At 34.6% G+C, this 22,326-nt stretch overlaps 1 protein-coding gene across 1 annotated transcript; it reads right to left on the reverse strand.

Moving 5' to 3' along the window:
* Positions 1-7,833: 7,833 nt before the first annotated feature.
* Positions 7,834-9,702, reverse strand: LOC112326291 (receptor like protein 22). The gene has a single exon (XM_024593849.1). The coding sequence runs from the start codon at positions 9,700-9,702 to the stop codon at positions 7,834-7,836; it is 1,869 nt and encodes a 622-aa protein (XP_024449617.1).
* Positions 9,703-22,326: the final 12,624 nt, after the last annotated feature.

Consider the following 22,326-nt stretch of genomic DNA (forward strand, 5'->3'; position numbering starts at 1 on the left):
CTGTAATAGCAAGAATTGTGAGATCACAAGTTAGGCTAGAAAGGAGTGGTTACTAATACTAGGTTGAATTGACAGTGACAGACCATTATCTCATATCCGAGTGTTTAAATAACTTGTAAAAAAAAATTAAATCAATATCATTAGTGACGTTATCTTTGGGAACATGAGCTATGTGTTCTCAACTTCTAAGCTCATCATTTATGATTTGATTACTGTTTTCGGATATAAAAATTAAATATATTATAAATAAAAATATATTTGGTTAAAGAAATATAAATAAAAATATAAAAATAAATTTATATCTGAAATAAATTTTGAGTGAGTTTATGTACTTTCAAAACAGAAAGCAATGAAGGGAATAAGTCCTTAGAGATAATATTTATTATTTTTTATTCCTAAAATATCCTTATAAAAATCTTTTAACTCCAAAATTATTTAAGTAAGACATGTAATGATAAAAATAATTATCATTATATTTTTAATACTCATCCTAGGGTTGATCCTTAGCGGGTCACTACTCGAGACTTGGGTGAAGGGCTGGGTTGACTTGAGTCGGTGTAACAATAAAAGTAGTTATTATCATAGTTTTAAAATCCGATTCGAGGGTTGGCTTATGTCACAAATGAGGTTGACCATTGACCTCGGTCAATATAAAAATAAAATTGATTATTATTATAATTTTAAAAACAACTCAGGGTCGAATCGATGTAAGACTCGGGTCATGTGTCAGAAGGGTCAGCCTAGTTTGACCCGAGTCAACATAAAATAAGAGGGGTTATTATAATTTTAAAACTTATTTCGGGGTTCAACCTTGGGCAAGGCTCGAGGCATAAATTAGGAGGGTCATCTCTGGTTAACCCGGGTCAATGTAAGGATAAAATTTGTTATTATCATAATTATAAAGCTCAACTCGGGGGTCAATCGGGGCAAAGCCCAGGTCACAAATCAAAAGGGTTAACAAGAGTTGACAAAGTCAACGTATGGATAAAAGTTATTATTATTATGGTTTTAAAACCTGACCTGAGAGTTGACTATAAGCAAAGTTCAAGTCATGGTTTAGGAGGGACAACCCAGCTAACCCAATTTTTTTTAAAATAATCACAGCAACCTTATTTTGACAAGAAAAATTTTTCAAAAAAATCAACGAGTTTTTTATCCTTGTTTTATCCCGAGTTGACCTAGATTTTTTACCGGGGTAGGTCAAGTTAATATTTCCTCTATTTTTTCTTAAATTCGGATGAGTCCATGCCCTATGTCAACCTGTCTAATCAATTTTTTATAACCATGGTTATTATAATATTATTGATTTCAACACTCAATATAAACTAAAGTAAAAAAAAAACATTTAATTATTTTTAAAAATATGTAAGTTTGGTAAAATAGACTTTTTTATATTTTATTTTATTTTATCCATCATAACTTAATTAACAAGACACAGAGACAATCATTATGTCTTATACATCATTATCAAACACATTCAGTCTCCATCTTATTTTCTGTTTTCTTTTTTGTTCTATCTCTATTATCTTTTTTTTCCAGATGAGTAACCAAATGCTATATAAAGTTTATGATGATACTAATATCCTCCATGGGCTAGAAATTGAAGGTGTAGGCAGTTTATAAACACATGGTACCGCCCATTTCTTGGAGAGACGCTTTTCTAGGACAAAATCCACCTAAAGACTATAAGCCTGAGCATGACAAATTTGTGCCACTTTATCACAGTTTCCATGAAACTTCAGGTGGTACCAACTGATCCTCTCTAGTCAAATTTTAATGAAAAATCGTGTAATTTGAGCTATCTTTTTCTCTCCGATTTTCCTTAAATCATTCAAAGGTGAGGAAAACTGCAAGAACTTTTTTGAAACCGAATCTTGAGGTAATTAAAACATGGTTGATTTAATGATCGAATATCAACATGTATAATAACCATTTTACCAATTATTATTAACAATTTTGTTGATACGTGTTTTTTATATATATATATATATTAAATATTCTCGGACTAGTTTACAATCAACTGAGACAATTTTATTTTTTTCAAGCAATCTTAAAAGCACTGTTAACATATTTAATGTAAATACACTCATTCCTTGTCCATCATGCACGGCGATTGGGGGTTAACGTTTCCTTCCAAGAATATCATTGACGAAATCTTTCATTTGATTCTTATGTTTCTTTATTTAGGTAACGGTCATTCATTGATTAGGCTTCTTCCTTGCTGTTTCCTTCCAAGCATGACCAGATGTGAGATCCTGAAGTCAGATTAGGTATCAAGTCATTATCTACCACAGGTTTTAGTGACTTACAGCCTTATTGGCATTAGAAAAATTGACACCAGTTCGATAATATGCTAGCTCTACCATTTGTTGTTGTTACTTGTAAGAATATTGCTGTAGTGTAATTATATATATAAAAAATTAAATCCATGTCTCTTGCTTGTGAACATGGCCAATAATGTTTTTGAGGATCTAAAAAAAAACACCTTAATAATGTGATTGCCAATTATCTAATTTTATAGATTTAGTTGGAGGAAATACAAACTTGTAGCAAGTCTAGTGGCACAAGTACCAGACAAGTGATGGGTGAATTGGGCCAAATACAAAGAGTCCAGTCTAAACATAAAGAGACCAGCAGCCTGAAATGAAATGAAAAGAATATATCATCATTGTGGTTTCTCTTTTGTTACAATAATTAGACTTCCCAAACAATATTAACATTAACATTAACCATTAACAAATTAAAAATTTCAAAAAAAAGTCAGACGGAAATTTATTGTAAGTTCACTGTTCATGAAGATTGATTTGTCTTTTCACGTCATTGTTTATGGTCACTTTTCCTTTTTAATCCCTGGAATTTTATGTGTTTTGCGTTTTGGTCATTAAATTTTATTTCTTTGTTTTTTATCCTTGCAAGGTATGTTGACATGGTTTTAGATTTTAGAATTTGCTTCACTTTACATGCTCTCACATGCACGTTATGGAAAATATTATTTTTTATGTTAAATTAAAGATTGCTATTACAAATACATCTATAATGTTCAACTAAATAAATGAAAGAACAAGTATCAAATTTAATATTAAAAAAGAAGTCGTTTTACCCTTTGATATTGTTCATGAGGAGCGTTTTTCTACACTTTTTTTCTTTTTAAAAATTTACAATTAAGTCATAAAACTTTATTTCTCTTACATTTTCAATCCCTGATAGTTGAGAAAGAAGAGAAAATGTCATAAAAAAAAGAGAGGAGAGAGAAAAATTTCTACCCACCAGAACTTGGTCATCAATAACTCCTATTTAGGTGTTAATGATTCATCTTTAAAATGTGAGTTTAATGTAGGTGTAAGTGGTTTTGACCTTTAATAATATTAGAAAATGTAGATTAGGATTGAAAACTATGCAAACCTAAAATTGAAGGTGGGTTAGGGTTAAAAAAGATGCATGAGGTAAATATGTATTTTGTGATGAAACTAGCTTGGGGAGTGATGTATGAGAGTGATAATCTTTGGGTGAAAATATTAAGGGGAAAATATATCAAATCTAATGAGAGTTTCTCATGTTAGTGCTAGGTAAAGAGATTCAAGTTTGTGGAAGGCTAACAAAACCATCTCAATCTAATAACTTAAGCTGTTAGGTGAGGTCTCAAGATATGATTTACAAATCTAATGAGAGTTCCTCATGTTAATGCTAGGTAAAGAGATTCAAGTTTGTGGAAGGCTATCAAAGAACCATCTCAATCCAATAACTTAAGCTGGTAGGTGAGGTCTTAAGATATGATTTATATTATTCTTTAACACACTCCCTCAAGTGAAAGCTCTTTGAGCTTGAAACTTGCAGAAACCCACACTACCTTATACTTATTTTTTATCAAATAAATGAGGATAGAGAGATTCAAAACTTGTGACCGGTTGGTCATGAAGACTCTGATATCATATCAAAGAGTCATCTTAATCCAATAACTTAAGCTGTTAGATGAAATTCCAATATATATTTAAAATTATTCTCTACCAAAGACAATAAGTTCTACATCGAATAAAAAAGAATAAGAAGAAAAGCCTTGCGGGAACAAGCAAGACATACCAACAAACAAAGTAGCAGAAACTTTTAATCAAAGATCAACCTGTAAACGGAAGCTAAGAACATGAAATGATATCAAAATGAAGAGGTGAGTTCAACCAACTTAATAAGGAAATAACATTTATATATATATATATATATATATATATATATATATATATATATATATATATATATATATATCATGGTAGTATAAGAACATAAACAGATGTATATACATATTGAGCATAATAGTAATATGATAGTGAAATACATGTCAGATAATAGACAAAACCTTAAAGTTCCAATAACAGATAAGGTTTGTGGCCTCGATCATTATGGGAGGATCAATCGCCACAGGCTACTGTTTCTCTTACCAACCAAGTATACAGACTATTATATGTATATAGACTAACAACTCTCTATTATTATGTAGTTGCTGACATGTATCCCAATATTAAGACACAATGAATTTTCACATAATTATCAAAGTAAATGAATGTCATGTCAAATAGAATTTAATTCAATGGAATGCAAGTGCAAATTCAAGAATGGATGAGTACTCAGAAAATAAAGCAACATATATAAATGTTAAAGAAAATAACTAGTTGTACTCATTATATAATCAACACATATATTTATTTATATTACATGCATATTAAAGACTATCTCATTCACCTAAAAAACAGAGCAAAAGACAAATAAATACAAAACTTGAGACTATTGAGGATTGCTAGTAGGAATGTAAGCAGAACCTATAACGAATACGGAAAAACACTCAAAATTACTTGAAGCAGAAAATATAAAAGATTATAACTCTAAGCTTATAGACCAAAATGTAATTATAAAGCGGAACTGATTCACTCGATCGATCTCAAACATATCTCAAACTAATCAAACCTAAAAGAACCGATTGAACCCACTGCTCGATCGACCAATCGATTGAATTGATCAATCGGTCGATTGCCACCACAAGCCAACTGGTCAGTCGATTAAAACTAACTGGTCGACCAACAACATCAATCCAACTGGTCGACTAGTGCATACCAACTAGTCGATCAGAATTCCAGAATCTCGATATACTAGTCTTCAAAACTACAAATCCAAAGATAATCAACTTGTTCCTTTGAAACCCATAATTTGAGTCCTTTATTAGTTCTTTTTAAGCTAAAATTAACACCCTGAACATTAATTACACATCTTAAACCATCCATATATCAAATCAATATATTCAACATCATTAAAACCCTGAAACACTTCTTTAGTCTACCAACTATCAAATCCCCAATTGAAATAATAGAAAAGGGAGTCATGATACTTGCTTCTTCAACCCTTTTTAAACCTAAGAGATGAAGTTTATATAGAGCTGAATCTTTGGTATATTTGAGAGAAAAGTTACGGTAGGGGAAGGAAAAGTTATGAGGTTATGAGCATGGTTGAGGGTCAATCATGTAACATATTTCGACTAATATCATCAATGACATCATCTTTGGAAACCTTAGCTATGTGCTTTTAGTTTCCAACCCCCTTGACTATAAAAGCTATGATAATATCAATATTCCATAAAAATTAAGAATTAAGGGTCCACAGAGCTCATAAATTCAAGCTACTACCTCTCTTGAGAAGTTTTTCTATGACAAAATCCTCCTCAGAACTATGAGACCGAATGCCTCTGACGGATTGGAGCCAACATCATTAGTAGGTTCCAAGAAATTTCAAATTATGTCATCTAGTGCATGGTTACAAGTGGTACCAACTCCTCGCTAGTTAAATTTTAAGAAAACTTTTGTAAGTTGAGTTTTTTTTTTCTAATATAAATCATTCAAAGGTGAGGAAAAGTGCAATAACTTTTTTGAAACCGAATCTTGTGGTAACAGCTAAAAAATATGGTTGATTTCTTGATCGAATATCAATATATATAATAAAAAACTTTATGTTAAATTAATAAAAAATGGTATTGATAACCATTTTATCAAATACTATTAAAATTTTACTTGATTCATTTTTTTTTATAAATATTCTCAAACCGGCCAGTACACAAATCGGCCAAGACTTTTTTTCAAAATTCTTAACACATTTAATGTAAATATACTCTTTCCTTATCCATTTAATGTAAATATACTCTTTCCTTATCCATTTAATGTAAATATACTCTTTCCTTATCCATCATGCTTGACATTTAGAAAAAGAAGAAAATAATTTCGTTGACGAAATCTTTCATTTGATTCTTATGTTTCTTTACTTAGGTAATGGTCATTAATTAGGCTTCTTCCTTGCTGTTTCCTTCCAAGCATGACCAGATGTAAGATCCTGAAGACTGAAGTCAATGGTGATTAATGTAAAACGTATCTGAAGAGGCAAAAAATCTGACTCTACAAAAACAGAGTCATCCCTGATATTTCTTTTATACTGCACTGAATTCTCACAGATTTGTTCATATACATGCACCTACAAATTACTTAGTAAATCCAAGTCCAAATCCTGTAAAAGAGTCGGCAAACGACATGATTGCAGCAGCAACTGAAAGTCTGAAAGTCATTCTATGCTATGGAAATCTGATATCTTTGATGCTATAATCTGAACAGCTCTGAATATCAGCATAGAGGAAAGCATTATGACCATTTTCAAGGTAACACTTTGATTGTCGATTTGCGATTGAATGATATAAATTTATGAGACGATATATGGCTCAAACTTCGCAACAAATGAAACTCTCTTATGCTTCGTATACAGATGAAAATAGCCACTTAATGGTGCTCGCGTAAATGGACTAATCAACCAAGCATCCAAAAGTCCTGAAATTCACCATAAAAGTACTTCATACTAGTTGAAGGGGTGATAACATGAGCCATACAAATCCCATACTTGCACAGATATTGAAACAAAGGCATGTCTGGATATTACCTGAAACATCACAACACAAAATTAGGAGGCTTAAGGTAATTTGTCTGAACATTTCCAAACCTGAAAGGATAGGGAATAGAAAAGGAATCAGGTATAAGAGAAGAGGTGTTCAACTACCAAGATTTACTCTAACGGCATCCATGTAAGAGTAGTTAATTTCTTGTTCCGGTGACAGGGTCAGGACTAGGCCTGAATGAAGTGATCATGTCACAAGTAACTAGGATAAGAAACTCAAAATAACCAAAATGCGGTGAGCCCTGGGTTTTGATTCTTCAAATTATCACTAAAAAGAGACTGATTAATTGATAGTGAAGCAACTTTGTGATATGAACTTGTTGTTAAAAGAATCCCTTCTATTTAGTGAAGCAGAGTTAGGGATAAGATAGAATATTCAGGAATTTGCTGTCATCCAGTGTCTATATATATGCATTGAGAGTCTGTCACAATAAGGAAGAAGCTTGGTTATTAAAAGCAATAGCAACCGAGACATTCATGTTACTTGCACAGCCAAGAGCCAACATTTCTCTCCCTTTTTTGAGTGCTGGCTTAGCTCTCAGATTCTCTCATCAGCAACTCTCATGGATTTGCTTCTTTACACACATGCATACTCTCACTCAATAATGAAATGGAAATTTGATGATTTGCCGAGATGTATTTTGGACGTGTTTGCGCATTGGATCTATTTTATGGTTATTTCTTTGATTTGGCTTCACCTTTGGATTTTGACTTCAAGCTGAGCCCTGTGAATTTGTGACTTGTTCTCTTATTTGCTTATATGCCACAATTACTTTATATATGTTTAATCCTACCTTGTCCTAACAAGTTATGCTATAAAAAAAGAGAGCATATTATACATATTTCTACCATTTGTTCCATCTACTTGAACTTTCTTCTTCTTCTTCGATTCTGTTCATTTTTCTGCCGTTTCTTTGCCTTGAATGATTGTTCAATCCACTTAGTGCATCTCTTGGTCCTCCAAAACAAGATGTAACCAATGGCAACTCCCACAGGCGCCCCACATCCATATCCAACCAAAGCAAATTTCCAACTAAATGGACTAATTGGATCCGAAAGGATGCTTTCTCGTTGAGCTCCTGATGACTGATGATCTTCAACATCATCACATTTCTTTGACAATGGGAACCCGCACAACCCAATGTTTCCCTCGTAGGAATCATTAGCGAAGGTAGAAAATTGATTCCCTATTGGAATCTTCCCCTCTAACCTATTATACGAAAGGTTGAGAACCGATAGAAATGTCAAGCTTAATAGTTTCATTGGGATCTCACCTATGAGCTTGTTTTTTGAGAGGTCTAAGGACTCAAGCAATGTCAACTTTGATAAAGATAGTGGGATCTCACCTATCAGATTATTTGTAGACAGATTGAGTACCTCTAGCAACTTGAGATCACCAATCACTTCAGGAATCTCTCCTTCAAAAAGATTGTTTGACAGGTCTAGGACATTGAAAATTGTTAAGATGTTTATATCATCCATTCTTTGTCCTTTGCTTGTTATTGACATCCACTCCCTGTAATAGTAAGATCCCATATACATCAGTGACCCATTCAACTTGATCCTCATTGACTTCCATATTGCAAAGTAATCCAATGGCAAATTTCCTGTGAAATAATTCGAGGATAGATCCAAGATTTGAAGCATTGGGAAGTCATTTGATGCCAATGGCTCACCAATGGGACAACGCAAACTATTTGATTGTAGGATAAGAACACGCAAATCGGGAAGCACCCCTAACCAGAAAGGAAACGTGTCGTTAATCTGGTTATCTCCAAGGTCTAAAACTTGAAGGCGTTTACAATGCTTCAGAGACATTGGAATTTTCCCTGTCAACTGATTAGCATATAAGTTGAGTGTCTTGAGGCTGCATTCTTTAGTGAATTTCCAGGGCATCAATCCGGAAAATCTATTCTTCCGCAGATTTAGTACGATGAGGGTATCACCAAGGACCTCAAGACATTTTGGAATTTGGCCTGACATGTAATTATAACAGGCATCCAAGATTGTCAGGTTGCTCAAGCTGCATAATGATACAGGAATCTCTCCAGTGAGCTTGTTCTTTGCAAGTGAGAGGAAGCTGATAGAGATTGGTAGAGTTGGAATCGATCCTTCTATTAAATTGCAGGTAAGATCGAGAGAGGTCAAAGAGCTTAAAAATGGAGCAGAAGGTGGTGCTTCAAATCCATCCAAGAAATTGTTAGACAGATTTAAGTAAACTAAACTTTCTAACAGCCAAATCCATTTAGGCACTTTGCCATGGATTTTGTTGATAGAAAGGTCAAGCTCAACCAACCCACCTAGTTTCTGCACGAAACTCGGGATTTCTCCAATATTGCAGTTGACAAGATTCAGCCTTTCAAGGTAGGGGAGGTTAAGAAACTTGATTGAATTAACAAGACCAGAAAGGTTGTGACCACTAAGGTTAAGGCCAAACACATGTTTTGTAACTTCATGGCAATTGACACTTTCCCATGAGCAACAATCAGTGTTAGGCTTCCATGAAGTAAGCAAAGAACCTGAGGAAGGCTGGAGAGGAATAGAGGATTCAGGTTTGGCTGCAGATAAATCCCTTTTGAGTTGGAGCAAGGCTGTTTTTTCACTGCTACTGCAATGTTGGCCCAAGAAAGGGTGAGAAGAAGTTTGTGACAATGGTGTGAAACTAGAGTTTGCTGGAGATAAGAAGGGTAGGAATGAAAACCAACAAGCTACTCGCCAATAACTTGTCATTTTTGGAGAAAGTTTTTTGTCTAGTATGTTATAGTGATAAACTCATGGGTTAGTGGATTTATAAGGAAAATTGGCTAGATGTAGAAAACCAGGATATGTACTTGAAATCAGCATAGAATCTCATAATCACTCTGAAGAATACCTCCAATAACCATTTAACAATTTTTTTTTTTTTGGATTAGAACTTACACCATATTGAATTACTATTAATTTGAAGAAAAATATGTCATGTGGGATTTCCTTGTCTGCTGCTATCTTTTAAATTATGAGAAATAGACTTGACTAGGAGAAGTTACTTGTCCTAGGTTGTATAAAAGGGTTCCAAGAAATTTCTTGGTCTTCTATATTTCATTTGTCACATTCTCATACCTAATGGCACCAACTGTTTTATATAGTAAAAAATTTAAGAAAAAGTGTGAAATTTGGGGTATTCTTTTTTCTTGATTGAGTAAATTGAAAGTGCAAGAACTTTCTTGAATTGGGATCTCAAGGCAATGCTAATTAAAAAATGTTAATTTGCTGGTTAGTTAATTTAAAGGAATAAGTTATATAATTATTTGTCAATGATCATTTAACATAATGATAATTAATTGGTTCATGTGTTACTACTTAAAGAGCTTGCTTCCAAAAAGGTAGGAGAGCATAAAGATTCTCCCCCAAATTAGCAAATAGGGATAAATCTCAAATTAGTCCCTCAGCTATAAAATTAATTTTCAATATAGTTCTCATACTTAAACTTCTATCAATTGGATCCTCAAAGTCTAATTTATTCCCCAATTTAGTCTTTTATTTAATATCTTTCAAAGTTTTTAATGGAAAACGTAAATTATCCTAAAAATGCCATCACTTCATTATGTATAATTTATGAAACATCCTTAACTCTTAGATTTTCCTAACACTTCCTGTGAAGTTTCTTTCAAGGAATCGATACAAATAAAAAAATTAAAAAGCAATTTTGTTAAAAAAATTGAAATTCAATTACCATGAGTTGCTTTCCTTTTTCAATTCATGCATGATTTTATCAATTAAGAGCCAATTTTAATATTTCTTTTAGAGGGAGGCTTATTGCCGTAGACATAGACATACATAGTAGTTGAATAAATAAGTTTATTAACTTTAATGAGTTAAGTATCTTAAAAAAAAATTAATTACTTAGGAAATAGTTAGGATACCATACTAAAAACAAACAGTAATTTGATTTCAAATCAATTTACTTCAACAAGAAGGTAAGCAAGTGAAAACCTCCTATTCATAGTCAAGTATTTTACTGTAATTAGTGGTCTTTTGTAAAGATAAGTCAAACACTGCTATTATTAGATTTGTAAATATCAATATTATTAATTATATTTTAATAATATGGTAATTATTGTTTTTTAAAATGTTTTATTTTTTAAATAAATAAAAATAATATTTTTTATTTTTTAAAAATTTATTTTTAATATTTATATTAAAACGATTCAAAAACATTAAAAAAATTAATTTCAAATAAAAAACATGTTCAAATTACATTAAACAAAACATAATTTGAATCATAAAAACAAATATCCTTTTAGTTATTTAACACAATTAATGCAACCTTTTTTTATCCCAAATATTTTGTTCACCTAAAACGTTCCTCTAATTACTTTGGCATCCATCACTCTTGACTCAAAGAAACTTGGCTTGGATTCACTTGATGATGCTTTGAATCATTGAACGCAATTATCTTATCAAGCACTCAACTACTAGAGCACTAATTTTAGAACGGGTCAAAGACGAAAAAATTACTATAATATAGTGGTGGAGCCAAAAAAATTTCAACTATTCATTACTGTATCAAAAGTAAACCTTTCGTATTTTGTCATTATTTAATTTATTTATTTTTAGGATTTCTTACATTAGTCATGGTCAATTGAAACGTGACTTGTTATTGTTAGTGAATATTTAATGTAGCTAATTGGTTGATTTTTCATACCACTGATTTTATTCATTTAATATATATATATATATATATATATATATATATATATATATATATATATTATTAATAAAGATTTTTAATATTTATTTATATTTAATTAATGAATATAATGTTGATTAATAAATCTAGAGTAAAGATAAAGTTCACGGGACAAAATATTTTGCAAGGAAAATTATAAAATTGTTATAATTATGAGATTTCTATTGCATCTAAGCATTGTTTTTAAATGTTTCTGGTCAATGTACTATTAAGACAAGTACATATTATGTTCTTTTTTTTTTATGAAAAAAAAACGATTGCTCTCATAAGTTGAGGTATGAAGGATACCTGGAACTAATGTGCAGGTACTTGTCGGATAAAATATACATTGAATTGAGTCATATAAGAATTTCATACGAAGAGATCATATGTCTAAAGAAAGGATGACATGACAGTTATGTAAGTGATCCTTAGACTTGAAATCACTAAGTTATCTTATATGTAGAGTGTATTATAGAATATATCTATATAGAAAATATTATAGGCATACTCTTATGTTGTAATCTCCACCATTACTATTGTACATTGCCCTACACACACACACCCACACACATATATATAGAAAAGGTTAGCTAACCAATAGGTCAAGCCTTCTAATTATTCTCAACTTGGTATTAGAACCTTATGCCATCAGAACTCCTCTCTTCCTCACCCCCTTGCAACTGGCCTTCTCTCTGCTTTTCCTAAATGAATTCTACTGCTGCTGCCGCTGACTTCTCCCTTACCACTGGTGGTGCAGCCCAGCCAGCCAGCCATCTACAAGTTGCTGCTGGTGGTGTCCTTCCTCCACAATAGCAGCCTCCACTTGTAGAGCATGTCTCTGACTCCTTCTCACAAGCTTGTGTTGTGCCTCTGTATATTATGGAAACACAAACTCCAGCTATCGTTGCTCTATCAAACACCCACCAAGTTGTTTCGTTGAAACTTATGAACATAAATTATCTCTATTGGTGAATGCAGATGAAGCCCCATCTCCTTGGTCAAAGTGTTTTTCACTTCGTTAACGGCTCAATGACATGTCCTTCGTCTCATGTTTTTGACAGTTCTGCTGGTTCTTCCTCTACAATCAACCCTTTTTTTCTTCGTTGGAAGCAATAGAATCAACTTATTTTGAGTGTGTTACTCTCCTCTCTCCCCGTGGATATGTTGCATCTTGTGGCAAATTGTCATACCTTGTATTGTGTTTGGCGCACTCTTGAAAAAGCCCTTGCATCTCCGTCTAATTCTCGCATCATGCAACTCTATGGTTCCTTCCAAGATCTTCGGCAAGGGGACTCATCGGTAAGTATCTATATGCAGCAAGCCAAATCATTATTTGACGAATTGGCTACTGCTAGTCGCCCCATGTCCCTTGAAGACTTCAATCTATATGTGTTTCGTGGCCTTCATGGTGAGTTCAAAGACTTGGTAATAAGTCTTATAACCAAGGCAGAACCGCTGTCGTATGCTGGTTTACACAACCATCTTCTTACCCATGAATTTCTGCAAAAGAACTCTCTTCAGTCCATAGACACCACTGCCTCCTTGCTGCCTTCATCTCTCCTGCCGCAACCACCACCACTGCCAACGCCACAGCCCTCTGCTCATCTTGCTATGTCTCATCACAGCTCAAACTTTAGCTGTAACAAGGGTTGTTCTCATGGTAATTGGCATCCCAACAACAACTGTTACACTCACTAGAATAGAGGCCAATCTGCTACAGACTGGCGGCCAAACAATTGGCAGCAGAACAAGCACAACACAGGGGTTGGCTAATGGTCTAGACAACAACATGTCCGCAGCCAATTGTGCTCCAGTTTCGGTCACGCGGCTCCCCATTGTCAATTTCACAGCATTACCAGCAGCCCTCTACTCACCTTGCTATTGGGAATGTTTCTACTACGACTTGGTTCCCTGACACCGGTGTGAATCAACACGTCACACCTAATCTTGCAGCTCTGACCGATTCTGCACCCTATCTTGGTAATGATCATTTGCATGTTAGTGATGGTAAGGGCCTTAACATATCACACATTGGACATACTATGTTACATTCCCCAAAATGCATTTTTACAATATCTAATGTTCTCCATATGCCTCATATTACCAAACCGTTATTATCTATTTAGAAATTCTGTCGTGATAATCATGTTTATTTTAAATTTCACCCTTCTATATTTTATGTCAAGGATCTCATCACCATGAAAGTTCTCATTTCCGGTCAGAGTAATGATGGTCTTTATGTCCTCTCTTAGTCTTCTACCATGTCAATTCCTCAAGCTTTTTGGTTTCCTTGCATCGTCGCAACTACCGACCTATGGCATAATTGTTTGGGTCATCCAACCCCTCGCATTTTAAATTTGTTAGTTTCTGGTAATAAAATTGTATCTCCTTCTAGACGTTTTCTTGCTCAGTGTCAAGCTTGTCCTTTAGGCAAGTCGTCGCGTCAGTTGTTGCAACCTACGGGTCACAAAACTACTACCCCACTTGATTTAATATTTAGTGATGTTTGGGATCATGCCCCTATGTTTTCTTCTTATGGTTTCTGTTACTTTTTTATATTTATTGATTTGCATACCAAACATATATGGTATTATCCGCTTGTTGCCAAATCTGATGTGTTTTCCATTTTTCAACGTTTTCAACACTTGTTGAGCGTCGGTTTTCACTTAAGATTAAATCTGTTCAAACTGATTGGGGCAGTGAATATCATAAATTAAATAAATTCTTTCAGACCATTTAGTATTCATCATCGGTTAATCTGTCCTCATACTCATGAACAAAACGGCACAATGGAGTGTCGTCATCGACATATTGTCGAAACTAGCCTAACCTTTTTAGGCCAATGTAGTGCACCATTATGATTTTGGAACTATGCTTTTGAATCATCGATATATCTTATTAATCGCATGCCAACTCCTGTTCTCCAAAATAAATCTTCATTTGAGTGTCTGTTTCGTTGTACTCTTGATTATAATTTTCTGCGTACTTTTGGGTGTCTTTTTTCCATTTTTTCATCCATACCATGCTCACAAATTGGATTTCCGTTCTTCTCCATGTGTGTTCTTAGGATATAGCTCATCTCATCTTGGTTATCGTTGTCTTGATTTAGCATCTCATCGTATTTATGTCTCCAATCATGTTCATTTTCATGAAAACATCTTTCCTTTTGTGAATTCTGAATAGATAACACATTCACCAGCACCCTCCCCACAACCTACACACCTTTCACCAATGAATCCTCCCCAACTCTTTTAGCCTATCACTTTACCAACTGGCCCAAACAGCACCCCTGTTCTACCCTCTACCGCACCCGAACATACCCCCACTTGCCCACTGATTGTGCATCCCCTTCATCCACGTCCAGCCCTACCATATTGTCGCCAACTGCTTGTTTTTCAAATGATCATTATATAGGAACAGGTTCTCCATTGCCAGATGTTCTTGCCTTGAGGCCTGACCCTGCAGAACAACCCAATTCTACAGCAGCTTCGCCAGTGTCTGCTGCACAGACTAATCCCTCCACCAACTCTCCAGCCGACCTGCTGCTCTGTGTAGACCTCTCCTCATATCCTCTCCAGCAACTTCCAGGTATAGGTTCTTCTTCTCCATGCCAAGCTGCTCGCCAACATCCTATGGTATGCCGTCCTAGACAGCCTAAGACAGCACTGTCCACAACAATTACTACCGCCTCTGATGCCTCCTTCAGTCTGGTAGTTTCTCTTCCTACTCATGAGCCACTTGTTTTTAATGATGCTAACAGGTATGAGGCCTGGCATAGTGCTATGCGCGAGGAAATCCAGGCCTTACATGTTAACAAAACTTGGACCTTAGTGTCGTTTCACCCTTCGATGAATGTTGTTGGTAGTCGGTAGGTGTACATGATTAAACGTTGATCTGATGGTAGCATTGAAAGGTATAAAGCGAGTCTAGTTGCTAGAGGTTTCACTCAGCAGGAAGGTATTGATTACTCTGAAACCTTTAGTCCTGTTATCAAATAGGCGACTATCAGATTAGTCTTCTCCATTATCGTTTCATATAATTGGAAAATTCATCAGCTTGGTATCCATAATGCCTTTCTCAATGGCGTTCTTGATAAGGAAGTCTACATGAAATAACATTTAGGTTTTGTTGACTCTGCTCTCCCCTCTTATGTGTTTCGATTGCATAAGTCTCTATATGGTTTAAAATAGGCTTTACGGGCTTGGCACACTCGTTTGAATGACATTTAGCTATCCATTAGTTTTTTTGCCTCTAAGGTGGATACCTCATTATTTATCTTCTCTGTTGGTGCTGATATTTATTATCTTCTGATCTATATTGATGATATTCTATTTACGGGTAGCAACTCTCTTCTGTTTCAACGCCTCATGCAGCTACTGAGCTCAGATTTTAAGCTTCGCAACTTGGGTACTGTTCATTACTTTTAGGTATTGAGGTTACGCCTACTGGTATGGGTCTTATGCTCCAACAACATAAATATACACTTGACATCCTCACATGGGCTGGTATGTTATCTTGCAAACTTGTTGATACTCTTATCTCGACATCCATAGCTACCATACTGTCAGATCCTTTGTTTTCTAATGCTACACGCTTTCGTCAAATTATGGGTGCTCTTCAATATCTCACTTTACGAGACTAGATATTTGCTTTCTTGTTAATAGAGTTTGTCAATTTATGCATGCTCCTACAGATTCTTATTGGGATGTCATTAAACGCATCTTGAGTTATCTTAAAGGTACGGTAACACATGGCCTCCATATTACTTGTAGCTCTTATCTTACCTTACATTGCTTTATAGATGCAGATTGGCCAGGTAGTGTTGATGATAGAAAATCTACGGGTGGTTATCTTGTGTTTTTTGGTCAGACGTCGATTTCATGGAAATCAAGTAAGCAGCGTACAATTGCTCGTTCTTCTACTGAAGTTGAGTATAAAGCCTTAGCCAATGGCACTATTGAGGTTATCTGGCTTCAGTATTTATTAACAGATCTTCAGATTCCATCTGTTTCTACTCCTATCATTTGGTGTGATAACCTTGATGCCATTTATTTGTGTGCGAATCCTGTTTTTCATGCTCACACAAAACATGTTGAGGTTGATTATCATTTTTTCTAAGATAAAGTTGCGAAGGAGATTCAAATTCGTTTTATTTCCTCTTAGGATCAACTTGCAGATGTCTTTACAAAGCCACTTCCTACTGCTTTTCGTTTCAAGCTTCGGGTTGATCCTCCATCCTCGGCTTGAGGGGGCATATTATAGAATGTACCTATATAGAAAATATTATAGGCATACTCTTATGTAGTATTCTCGACCATTACTATTGTATATTACCCTACACATATATATAGAAAAGATTGGTTAACCAATTGGTAAAGCCTCCTAATTATTCTCAACTAAGTGTTATATTTTGATCCTGAATACACATTGTCTAATCAAGAGTAACAAAATAAGAAAAAATTAGGTATAACATAACCTATTAAAGGTATTTGAGCAATCAATAGAAGATTCATCACTCTACGTGGATTAGAAAAAATATTCCATATATTCTCAAGTAGTATTGATAGTGAAATCCTTAGCCAATGTGAATGAGAATTGAAATGAGTTTCAAATTTTCTTTAATGAATCAATGACATTAAAACAGTGTAATAGTGGAGCGTCTAAAATATTGAATCAAAACTAAAAGAAAAGCATCATGAAACATGCAAGGTATACTGACAAAAACTAATGCAATCAAAGCACCAAAGGATCCATTAGAGGTTCCGGTTGATCCAGTTACAAGGCTTAGAGCTAAGAGGTTCAAAAAGGCTTTCAATAGACTTCTTCAAGATACGTAGGCTAAGGTGGACTTTAAAAGGATATTAAATAATAGGGAGAAAGCCATGATTAATCTTATTCATGTTCAAGAGAGGCTTGTTGGTGGAACCAAGACCATTACACAAGGATTGGGAGAAGAAGACTAGATTCAGACAGTTTGACCTTTCACTAACTTTTTTTATCATAACTGGAGCTATAGGTTGAATTTTGAGGTGATTCTAGTTGGTCTAAAAACTAGACTTCCATATCTTTCCAATGGTATATGGAACGCCTTCTAATTCGTTAAGACGAGAGAGAACCATCCATTTGAAGTTGGGCTTTGCTGCTATGAGACAAAATGCAGAAATAACCGAACTTGTCTTATTAAATTAGTTGGGCTATTAAACTTTCTTTATTTTATGAGGAAACACTTGTTTGGGTTTCAGACTTGCTTGCATTTAGTTTATTTCACGTCTTCAAATCGTCATATTACTCACACAAATTTGCATTGCTACTCATGAATTTGTCATCGTAGTTTTGTTTTGTTAGTTTCGTAAATTTCTTGCTTCTTGAGTCTATATCAAATTTATAAATTCACTGCGTAATTGGTTGCTTTTCTGAATTATTGCTAGGTGATTTCAAGAACTAAAAAAAAGCAATTTGAGTGGAAAAAGGCACAGGGAGCATATTAAAGTGAAAAACCTATAAATTTTTGTGAAACACGAGTATGTGAGGTGTTATTTTTATTGCTAACGATTTTCATGCAGGTTTAAAAAAATAATAATGTCTTCTAACAGTGTGCCACAAAAGAAGGGTGAAATCCTAAAAGATGGGCTTTCGAGAATACAACAACAAATGGAATTTATGTTTGGTGAGCTGATGACTAAGATTGAAAAAATAAAGAATAGGTCTGATGGGGATGTAGTAAAAAGGGTGGAGAAGCTAGGAAGGAGGAGAGTGTTGCTGGAAACTCTACATATAAAGTCGAGGATGATCTTTACCGTGGTAGTGGGTTCCGTACACATAGGAGAGAGGTATGAGAATCGGCCAAGAAGGGGACATATTCAGCCATATAGGGATTTTGAATATTGAGGGAATTTTGATGATTTGGGTGATGTAGACCGAAATTTGGGAAATATTAAGTTGAAAATCCCAGCCTTTAAGGGAAAAACTGATCTAGAAGCTTACTTAGATTGAGAAAAAAAGGTGGAGATGATTTTTAACATCCATAGGTACTCTGAAGAAAAGAAGGTTAAGTTAGCTGTAGCGGAGTTTACTGATTATGTCATGGTTTGGTGGGAGAGATTGGTGGTAGAAAGAAGAAGGAATAGAGAAAGACTAGTTAGCACGTGGGTGGAGTTGAAGACAATAATGAAGAAGAGGTATGTTCCTAAACAATTATAGAGAGTTGTTTAATCGTTTACAAATGATTACACAGGGTAGTAAGAGTGTTGAGGAGTATCAGAAAGAATTAGAGGTGGCTATGATTAGAGCTAATGTTAATGAATATGAGGAAGTTATCATGTCTAGGTTTTTGAATAGCTTGAATAGAGACATAACTAATGTTGTGGAGTAGCAATCTTATGTTGAATTGGAAGAGTTAGTGCATTTGGCCATTAAGGTTGAAGGACAGTTGAAAAGAAAGGGTAATACAAGATCTAGAGCTTATTTAGGGTTTTCTTCGGGTTGGAAGTTGAATTATAGGAGAGAGGGTAGTGCGTCATCGAAGCCCTTGGTGACTTCTAAAGTTGCTGAATCTACCTCCATGAAGAAGCAGGTTTCGACCAATGATTAAAAACTTAAGGGAGAAGTCCAACCGAAGTGTAATCATGATATAAAGTGTTTCAAGTGTTAAGGATTGGGACACTATACATCAGAGAATGCAAATCATCGAGTTATGATTCTAAGGGATGATGAAGAGATTGTGTCCACTAGTGAGGAGTCTGATTGTGATGACATGTCACCACTTGAAGATGCTATTGATTTAGAGTATGCTGTTGGTGATAAAGTTTTAGTGATTAAAAGGTCGCTCAGTGTTCAGACTAAGGAGGATGATGTGGAGCAACAAAGGGAGAACATCTTTCTTACTAGATGCCTAATCAACAATAAGGTATGTAGTATGATCATTGATAGTGGTAGTTGTACTAATGTTGCTAGTGTTACTTTGGTTAGAAAGTTGGGATTGAATACCATAAAGCATGAGAGACCTTATCAGCTTCAATGGTTGAATGAATGTGGTATTGTTAGGGTGAATAAACGGGTGATGATTTTTTTTCAGTAGGCAAGTATAACGATGAAGTGTTATGTGATGTTGTGCCTATGCATGCTACTCATCTGTTACTAAGGAGGCTTTGGCAATTTGATAGAAAAGACAAGCATGATGGGTTTAAGAACAAGTATTCATTGGAGAAAGATGGTAGAATTTATACACTTGCCCCACTAACACCAAAGCAAGTGTATAAAGATCAAATTCAGTTGAAGAAAAGCTATGAGGAGGAGCACTCAGCTTTGGCCAAAGTAGACGAACAAGCTGAACAACATTGTGAGAATGTGAGGAAGAGTGAAAATCAAGTGGTGATTTCTTTTTCAGTAGGCAAGTATAAAGATGAAGTGTTATGTGATGTTGTGCCTATACATGCTACTTATCTATTACTAGGGAGGCCTTGGCAATTTGATAGAAAAGACAAGCATGATGGGTTTAAGAACAAGTATTCATTGGAGAAAGATGGTATAATTTATACACTTGCCCTACTAACACCAAAGCAAGTGTATGAAAATCAAATTCAGTTAAAGAAAAGCTATGAGGAGGAGCACTCAACTTTGGCCAAAGTGGACGAACAAGTCGAACAACATTGTGAGAATGTGAGGAAGAGTGAAAATCAGGTGATGATTTCATTTTCAGTAGGCAAGTATAAGGATGAAGTGTTATGTGATGTTGTGCCTATACATGCTACTCACTTGTTACTAGGGAGGCCTTGGCAATTTGATAAAAAGCCAAGCATAATGGGTTTAAGAACAAGTATTCATTGGAGAAAGATGGTAGAATACACTTGCCTCACTAACAAATTTAGTTGAAGAAAAGCTATAAGAAGGAGCACTCAACTTTGGCCAAAGTGGACGAATAAGCCGAACAACATTGTGAGAATGTAAGGAAGAGTGAAAATAAAGTGAGCCATGAGTTGAAAACAAAAGGGGACAAAGTTTCGGTCTGTAGGAAATTAGGGGAGGGTCACAACCAAAAAGAAAAAAGTAGAAGGGAGGCCAAGAGTGGAGAGAAAATGGGTGGAGAGAAGAAAAAAATGGTGAGAAAAGAAGAGTGTGTAGAGAAAGTGGGAAAAAACCTAATTTTCTTTGCAAAATCTAGTGATCTTAAACATGCTTATCTTTCTAAATTGCCTATGATTTTACTTGTGTATAAGAAGACATACTTAAACTCTGATAGTTTGGATTCATATATTCCTAGTGTTGTTAAAGTTATTTTATAGGAATTTGAAGATGTCTTTCTAGAAGAGATTCCTAGTAGCTTGCCGCTAATTTTGGAGAATTAAACATCAAATCGACTTTGTTCTAGGAGCATTTATACCAAATAGGCCGACATATAGGAGCATTGTGTCAGATCGAGATGTTAAGTTTTTAAGTTACTTTTAGAAGGTTTTGTGGGGTAAGTTAGGGACTAAGCTTTTATATTCTACTACTTGTCATCCATAAATAGATGGCCAAACTGAAGTTGTTAACCGAACTTTAACTCAGTTTTTAAGGGCAATCATTCAAAAAAATCTTTAAAATTGGGAAGATTGTTTGCCATTTATTGAATTTGCATATAATCATAGTATGCATTCTACTACTAATTATTCACCATTTGAGATTGTTTATGAGTTTAATCCTTTGACACCATTAGATTTGATTCCTTTACCTGTGGATGAAAGGGTTAGTCTTGATGGTACTCAAAAAACACAGGTGGTAAAGGATTTACATGCAAAGATTTGGCAACAAATAGAGAAAAAAAATGAACAATATGCACACAAGGCTAATAGAGGATGGAAATTGGTGAGGTTTGAATCAGGTGATTGGGTTTGGATGCATATGAGGAAGGAAAGGTTCCCTGAACAAAGGAGATCAAAGTTGATGCCTTGAGGAGATGGTCATTTTCAAATCATAGAAAGGATTAATGATAATACCTACAAAGTGGATTTGCCAAGTGAGTATGGTGTTAGTGTTACATTCAATGTCACCGATCTTTCTTTGTTTGATGTAGGTGATGATTCAAGGTCGAATCCTATTGAGGAGAGAGGGGATGATGCGATCCAAGCACTAAAGGATCCATTGGAGGTTCAAAGAGGCTTTCAATGGACTTCTTCAAGATACGTGGGTTAAGGTGGACTTCAAGAGGATATTAAATAATAAGGATAAAGCCGTGATTAATCTTATTCATATTCAAGAGGGGCTTGTTGGTGGAACCAAGACTATTACACAAGGATTGAGAGAAGAAGACTAGATTCAGACAGTTTGACCTTTCGCTGCCTTTTTTTTTTATCATAACTGGAGCTATAGGTTGAATTTTTAGGTTATTCTAATTGTTCTGGAAACTAGACTTCCATACCTTTCCAACGGTATATAGAACACCTTGTAATTCTTTAAGATGAGAGAGAACCATCCATTTGAAGTTGGGCTTTGCTACTGTCAGACAGAATGCAGAAATAACCGAACTTATCTTATTAAATTAGTTAGACTATTAAAATTTCTTTATTTTATGAGGAAACACTTTTTTGGGTTTGAGACTTGTTTATTTTATTTATTTTAATTAGTTTTAGCTAGTTTTAGCTTGGGTTAATTATTATTTAAATTGG

Source organism: Populus trichocarpa, chromosome 1 (assembly GCF_000002775.5).
Source record: "Populus trichocarpa isolate Nisqually-1 chromosome 1, P.trichocarpa_v4.1, whole genome shotgun sequence".
Classification (NCBI taxonomy): domain Eukaryota; kingdom Viridiplantae; phylum Streptophyta; class Magnoliopsida; order Malpighiales; family Salicaceae; genus Populus; species Populus trichocarpa.

Coding starts and splice junctions, on each gene's coding strand:
- LOC112326291 (XM_024593849.1), bottom strand. CDS start 9,702: ATGACAAGTTATTGGCGAGTAGCTTGTTGGTTTTCATTCCTACCCTTC.